At 31.7% G+C, this 7,810-nt stretch overlaps 2 protein-coding genes across 2 annotated transcripts; both read right to left on the reverse strand.

The window, feature by feature from the left end:
* Positions 1-4,734: 4,734 nt before the first annotated feature.
* LOC144565478 (uncharacterized) lies at positions 4,735-5,475 on the reverse strand. Its single transcript, XM_078315245.1, has 2 exons — positions 5,382-5,475; positions 4,735-5,171 (listed from the first exon to the last, which is right to left on the reverse strand). The coding sequence occupies exons 1-2, from the start codon at positions 5,473-5,475 to the stop codon at positions 4,735-4,737; spliced, it is 531 nt and encodes a 176-aa protein (XP_078171371.1).
* Positions 5,476-6,991: 1,516 nt separating this feature from the next.
* LOC144565602 (heavy metal-associated isoprenylated plant protein 2-like) lies at positions 6,992-7,810 on the reverse strand. The gene is made up of 3 exons (XM_078315399.1): positions 7,734-7,810; positions 7,553-7,628; positions 6,992-7,378 (listed from the first exon to the last, which is right to left on the reverse strand). Exons 1-3 carry the CDS (start codon positions 7,740-7,742, stop codon positions 7,047-7,049), a joined length of 417 nt encoding a protein of 138 aa, XP_078171525.1. The 5' UTR covers positions 7,743-7,810; the 3' UTR covers positions 6,992-7,046.

Consider the following 7,810-nt stretch of genomic DNA (forward strand, 5'->3'; position numbering starts at 1 on the left):
CGGATTCCTCTACTCTCTCTCTCTCTGAAACTCCACGTGGCCACGTCAGTGTTTTCTCTTGAATCCATGTGCAATAAATTAAAGGATATCGAAAGGCCAAAGCCCATGCAATAAATTAAAGGATATTCAAAGCCCAATTCTAATTAAGATTTTTTTTTCTTTTATAAATTACCAACTTAAATATTTAAATTATTCATTTTTGTTAATTAGTATTTATATTTTAAAATTCATACAACTCAATTATCCGACCATTATTCGTTTTATATCCGTATCCGTGGACTATCCGTTCCGTATCCGTATCCGTTTAAGGCAGATTTGGTTTTGAATTTTGATATCCGTATACTATCCGTATCCGTATTCATATCCGCTCATTATCCGACAGATGCGGATATGGTATCAGCATTATCCGCTCCGTATCCGCTCCGTTTTCACCCCTAGCTCTACGTGATCGCTATATAAAATGTACTAGAAGACTAAAGTTTATTTTTTTTACAACTTTTTTAGATAGGTAGTAAATTATTACTTTAATTTTAATAGTTTATAATTTTTAGGTCAGCTGACTTTTGACCAATCTAAAAAATAAATAAAAAATTAAAAAAATAAATAAATTTTGATCATCAAGTATATCTTTATATAAAAATTTATATAAAAAATATATTGAATTTTTCAAATTAATTGTTTGGACTTTAAATTGGAGATATTGATTTATAGTAGCAGCCATTATAAGTTATGCGTAATACCATAGCCTCAGTTTAAAGTTAACATTTTCTTTTTATATAGAAAGGTGAAGTCTTAATCTACCAATTTTTATTTAACTGTTTATAAATTTTGAACTCATAAATTCTCACATAAAAAAATATATGCATTTTCCATTAGATCAAAAGTTATTTTTTCTTTAAGTTAACACTTGTACTTAAAGCTGTGATAGACCATAATGTATTTAAAAGCTTTTTTAATCTAATGAAATTGCTATATTAATAATTGTTCTGCATTTCTATAATTTAAAAGAGGAGGGATCCAATTACATCTTTTTTTGGTAATACCAAATTACACTCTATATTTTTAAAATCCAAACAATCGATCCAAACCATTCAACATGACGGATATGTTAAAATGTACTTGCAGATCAAATTTTACCATTTTTTTTGAATTTTTTTTACTATTTATTAAGATGTGTACAAAAAATCAATGGTCTAAATATAGCGATTTTCTTAAATACTTAATAAATAATAAAAAAATAAAAAAAATATAAAATTTGATCTCCAAGCACATTTTAATATATCCAATATAATGAATGGTTTGGATCGACTATTTGAACTTTGAAAACTTTGAAAATCAAGAGTGTAATTCGGTGTCACCAAAAAAAATGTAATTGGATCCCTCCTCAATTTAAAATTGCAATAGTCACGTCATTTGTAATTTTACCAAATGTTAGTTGAATCTCATAAATAGAAACTTTTTTTTCAATACAACACTATAACAATAATAAAATAAATAGACCAGGCCAAAGCTCCATTATCAAATTAAACAAAACGAATCATAGACTAAAGGTCCTAGACAATATTAATCTGCTATGATGGACTACAAGTTCAAGCACGAGCTTAATTTCCACGAATAATTAAGTATAAAACTTATTTCAAGAATTTTGAGAACATAAATAATTAAAATCAAAATTCTGAAATGCATAGTTCGTTGATTATCCATCCTCAAGGTTCACACCTCAAATAAATGCATGTCACGTCCTTTTTTTCCTGTTGAACTGTACGGAAGGACATGTATTTCCAAAAAAATGAAACGACATTATTTTGTTTGAGAAAAAAATGAAAATATATTACAATCATTAGAAAGAGAATTATAATCTCCTCTTCTGATTTCGGGAAATTAGGGAAAAAATTAAACAGGAATTAAAAGAAAGAAAAAAAATAACATAATGATGCTATGGTAATATGTACATATCAATCCGTAGTTCCGTACTATAGATTCATATCTCCATTTCAATGTTTAAATAGTCGCTTCGAACCGTTAAACATGATATTTATATGCAAATGAACTTGATAATAAAATTTCTGAAATTTTTATTTGTAGAACAAAATAAAAAAACCAAAACACTCTAGATTTAGGAAATTTTCATATTTATCCGGACCGCACAACTAATCTGCGGCTCATTTATGGGGGACGACAAATTGGCTCCCCTAAAAGCACAAAAAATGCACAGTAATATTGAATATATTTAAGTTTTGGGGATCTCTAAACCAATCTGCGCCCCCCATAAATGACTGTGCGGCCCGAATAAATGTGGAAATCTCTCAAATCTATGGTGTTTTGGTTTATTTTTTTATTATGGTATTTAAAAACATTTATCATTTTTATATTTTTTTCAGATACTTAAAAAAAATTGAACCATCCGAAAATAAATTTGATTAACTATTTAAATCTGATTCTATACCTATCCCCCCCCCCTCCCCCCCCAACCCCACATTCTCTTGATCTTCAAACTTGTCATGTTGTCGGCGCTCATGGCGCATTGCTTGAAAATGCGATTGACAAATCTAAGGAATTATTTTGAGAAGTTACATGGAAAGGAAAGTAGAAAACTCTGCACTTGGATGAAAGTTGAATTTAAGCGAGAAATGCCATATGGGCTTTATATATCTGATGTATTCGGCTCGCTTAACGAATCATCTGGGCCTTGGGCCTAAAAAGGCACCGATTAATTGTGGCTTTGCAAGATGGAATACTGAATTACTGAACCGGAGGCGTTACGAGGATATCAAATCAAATTCGGTTAAATGTCTAATCAGATCCTCATCTGAATTTTTTTTTTTTAGGAAAAATAAGAATCTCGTCCTTATTTGTTTTATTGATCATAAAGAGGTTTCAACATGAAACCGATTACAAAAGCTCGATGTTATTCAACTTCGTTGAATATAAAGAAAACCAAATGAAAAACAGAAATAAAAAATAGAAGAACCACAAAAATCAAACATAAAAAGGAAAAACAAAATTGACTAAAATCAGGGTTTAAAATGTAAAAATTGCAAAACTTCTTGTCAGTGAGTAGAGATGCTTTGTTTTCCAATTCTGCATCGTTCTTCTAAGAATACAGCATACCACGCCTTGCTGCACTCATCTGAATTAAGATTTATACGGACAATTTATTTTCAAATTTGTGTCATTAATTCAATTAGACACATAAATTTAAAATAGATTGGATGATTTTGACTTAATATCATGATCTCATATTCATTGAGCTGCCCCCCTTTAAACTACTCGGTACCCACTGAATTTCCCCCCTTTCTCCTCTCTCTTCCGTGGAGTGCATATCCTCTGAGATATCTCAATTTTTGCGTGACCAACGTGCGTATCCCTTGATATTCGTGCGAGACGTACTGAACGGTTGAGATTTTCCAAAAAAAACACTCCAAGTTTGAGATATCTCAGAGATGCGAATTCTCTTCCGTGACCTGCTAGATCTTCTAAGGATCGATCATCGACTTTTCCGGTTCAAGTCTCCTACAATTTCACTCAAAAATCACCCTCTTTAATTTCTTTTCTCCAAGATTTCAATTCACTGGAAAATGAAATGACAGAACTCCCGATCTCACTTCCTTTTTGCTCTCTCTCTCTCAATGACAGGATCTAGCAGGGTGGATTCAGAGAATTTTAAGGGCGGCTAAGCTCTTCCTATAATGCAAGATGAACAAATATTGGATGTATTTTTTTTTTTTTTGAAATATGAGTTAGAAATTAAGCCACCCAACACATTATTTCAAACCCCTATATATTAATATAAAATATTTTTTCACTTTGTGAATTTTGAACTCATAACTTCTCATATAGAAGTCACGCGTCTTTGATCACTAGATCAAAGATAAGTTATTAATATTGGATTTATTTTAAATAACATTATTTCAATATTTGAAATTTTTTATGGAATAATAGATGAACACTTTTTAATTTGGCACTATTTAAATTAATTATAGTACAATTCAAACAATATTTATACCTTTTCAAGTAGTACAAAATTAACACTTTTTTCTCACTGTACTCAAATTTATACTCTTAATTAGCGTACTATTTTCATACAATAATCCCAATAAGACTAGACTATTTTGAGAAAAAAAAAAAATTAAAGCGCCATTTGGATGCTGACGCTACTTCTCACATATATGTTCCTCCTGTGTACAGAAAAGGAAAATTAAACATAACTAGGTACACAAAAACTGTATTTAATTTAGTGTGACATGATGGGAATTAATCTAAAATCTCAATGCCCATAACAATTAACCAATCGAACCACCGTATTGACTACTCGTCCCGAAAAGATATTATTTTCCTTTAAAATACTTATTAAGAAGCATTAAACATATCTAACAGAAAGAAAAGACAAATAAAACAAGAGAGCTGTACCTAATTAGTTGGACGCCACGAACCTGTGTATTTCACCGACCCTTGAATTGGTGAATGACTTGTTTACATGAATAAACTTACGTCACTAAATTAAGAGAGGAAAATAAAATGTATCATAGAACAAGTAACGGCTATTTCACAATTACTTATTATTCTTATCTTTCCTAATCACCCCCCTAAAAAATGCCAATGGGGTAAGGCTTCCGTACTCGAATTATATTTGAGATGACAAATTCTGAAATGCAAAAACTGAAAAAAGAAAGAAAGAAAACAATGAAAACTAAGGGAGGGAGGAAAAAGGAAATGATAAGGAAATAAATTTAATCAGCAAATAGTGCAATTGTTGTAGGGAGGTTGATCGTAGAAGACGACCTGCGGGCAGCCAGAAGGTTGCGGCATATAGTTCGATGGCTGTGGGTAGTAGCAGTAACACGGTAGAGGCTTGTTGCAGCTGCACTCGTGCTTCTTCTCCTCCTTGCCGCCATCCTTTTTGTCACCATCCTTCTTATCACCGTCCTTCTTATCACCGTCCTTCTTGTTGCCGTCCTTCTTATCACCGTCCTTCTTGTTGCCGTCCTTCTTGTCGTCCTTCTTGTCGTCCTTCTTGTCATCTTTCTTCTCCGGGGGCTTCTCGGGACCTACACTCACGACCTCAGCTGGCCTTTTGGCCTTCTTTAATTGCTTCACAACTTCCACCACATCAACACAACCCGTTATCGTCAGGATTCCCTTATCGGAATCCAGAGACATCGACTTTACACCTTCATAATTGCGACAACAATTAATCCTAGTATAGGTATCTATAAATTCAGTTATAATTAACATATATACCCGGTACACATTGGAGTCATGAAGAGTGATTGGTGAACATGAACACTGTTTCATTTTAGGTTTCTAAGCCATTTTAATTTGTTGTGTCAAAACACCCCTTTTTTTCTTTGCTTTTTTTCTTGAATTGATCATTGACTTACCTTGTACCTTTGCTACCGTTTTCAGTATGACAGGCTTGCATTTCTCACCCTGTGATTGCACTCTTAATTCAATTTTCTGAAACATTGCACGCATTCATATCAGAAGAAAACTAATTGTAAGATCAATCTATTCATTTCATGGATAAAGAAAAAAGAACATGAGAATTAATGCAATATGTAATCAAACTAAAGAAACAACCTATAGGATCCTAAATAAAAGAGAGAGAGAGAGATGAGAATAACCTTAGACATCTCCTCAGAAAACTACTGATTAAGATGCAAAAGCTTGCGTCGTTGAACCCTTCTATAAATCTAGGAAGAATTATACATTCATATATATATACACACTTATATAGCATAGATTAGAAAGATCAGGAAGGGGTCTTAATTTGTTAGTTCAAGCATGGAATCATGTATGATGTGGGCGCACAACTAGTCTTCCTATCACGGAATATTTCTTTTGATGGAGACAAGAGGGTGATGTGTTGACTTTATATTGATTAATTGAGAAGTTATAACTGACATTTCTATATTTCTATATATTTTATCTGCATCTCAAAACGTAATTATAATCAAATTATTTTTTTTATAATTTTATTATCTCCAAAAATAAATGTTTATATATTTTAAAATGTAGATATAAATATTTTTATAACCGAATATATGCAATACAATCTGAACTCTTAGAACATTTTAATTTGTATACGTACAATTTATTAAAAATAATGTCTGTTTCTACAATATAAATATTTTAATTGTCATCATATGTAAACAGTACTTTCTACCAAATCCATGAATAGATATTAAATTACTTCTAAAAAGAAGATATATATAAACAATTTTTAAAGGTATATCGATCTAAGAGGTATAAAAATGCATGGGATAAATGAATAATGTCTCTTATTTTACTAATTCTCTGCCACCTATATAGGCAAATTAGCAAGGTGGGTTAATTAATTGTGGCGAAGCTGCATGCCCCTATTATACCCGCTAGCAACAAACAGAGAACAATACTTGGGAAACCAGCACCTAATTATGATTTATGACCCTTCATAGAACTTGATATACTGCAAGTGGCACAAACAACCTTGACTAGACATGTTAAACAATACGCTTAAGATATATATGCGATCATTCCTTTGTTAATTATATATATAAAGAATGAAGCCGGTCAGTTAGACTAATTCAAATCCACTTTAATTTTTTCTTCTTTCCTTGAACGTTATTTTCATCAATTTCGACGAAAAAATTTATTGATTATTTTGATATTTAAATTTTAAATTTTGAGTTATTATTATTTTTTTTTTATAAAAAAAGATGCACTTGAATCCTTCTCTAATAGTATAATGTAAAATAAATACAAAAAGGTCAATATTAGTTTCTTGTAGAAAGTGCAGATTATTTCTTGACATCCACGCAATTACATTTTATTTGTCTTATCAGTTGAGATAACATATTCAGCATCTTTTAAATACGAAGAGTAGAATAAGTACTGCAAATTAAAATGTAGAGTAAGTTATTATTTTTATTTATATTTCCAATACTTATAATTACATGGGAAGAAGGAGCCCATATAGAAATAATAATTCTGTAAAATATCCCTATTCATGAAAATCTAAATCACTCAAAAAAGAAGAAGAGAGATGATCAAAGAAGCATATATAATTAGAAAATGGTGCAATTGCTTTCGGGATATTGCTCGTAGTAGACGATCTGCGGGAAGCCTTGCCGATACGGCGGCTGTTTGCAGTGGCAGTAACACAATGGCATGCATTCAATCTTCTTTTCTTCTTTCTCTTCTTTCTTCTCTTCTTTCTTCTCTTCTTTCTTTTCTTCCTTTTTTTCTTCTTTCTTTTCTTCCTTTTTCTCAGGACCAAAGCTTATGATCTCAGCTGAGATTTTGGCCTTCCTCAACTTCTGCACCAGTTCCACCGCATCGGCTGTACCTGTTATTGTTAGCACTCCCTTATCGGCATCCAGAGAAATCGAGTTCACTCCTGCGTAATTGTGACATCTTTAATTAGCGTAGACATGCAATTTTGAATTATATGGAACACATATATACTTTCAGAGAAGATCACCATAATTTAAGATTTTATAGAAACAGGGTACAATTTAGGATAGTTTATTGTTTGGAAACACCCTTTCTTTGTTCTACTAACTTGACTTACCTTCTAGTTTTGCAGCTGTGGTCAGAATGGTACTCTTGCATTTCTCACAAAAGATTTGGACCTTCAATTCAATTTTCTGCAAATTAATTTGCATCAAGATAAGAAGAGCACTTGATGTCAGGATCAAATCAAAACAACAAAAATAATAATGTACAAGGTCATAAATGAGAATAAATATAACCTTAGACATCTCTGAGAAACTACTGATGAATACAAGGAGAAGAGCTGCAACAATGCTACAGATTCAAAAGGCCTGTG

This window comes from Carex rostrata, chromosome 14, assembly GCF_964058835.1.
Source record: "Carex rostrata chromosome 14, lpCarRost1.2, whole genome shotgun sequence".
Taxonomy (NCBI): Eukaryota; Viridiplantae; Streptophyta; class Magnoliopsida; order Poales; family Cyperaceae; genus Carex; species Carex rostrata.

What these genes read in the sequence shown, in the direction of transcription:
- LOC144565478 (XM_078315245.1), bottom strand. Translation starts at nt 5,475, where the DNA reads ATGCGTGCAATGTTTCAGAAAATTGAATTAAGAGTGCAATCACAGGGT. An exon ending in AACGGTAGCAAAGGTACAAG is followed by an intron (nt 5,172 to 5,381) that starts GTAAGTCAATGA and finishes GCAATTATGAAG; the next exon opens with GTGTAAAGTCGATGTCTCTG.
- LOC144565602 (XM_078315399.1), bottom strand. An exon ending in CACAGCTGCAAAACTAGAAG is followed by an intron (nt 7,379 to 7,552) that starts GTAAGTCAAGTT and finishes ACAATTACGCAG; the next exon opens with GAGTGAACTCGATTTCTCTG.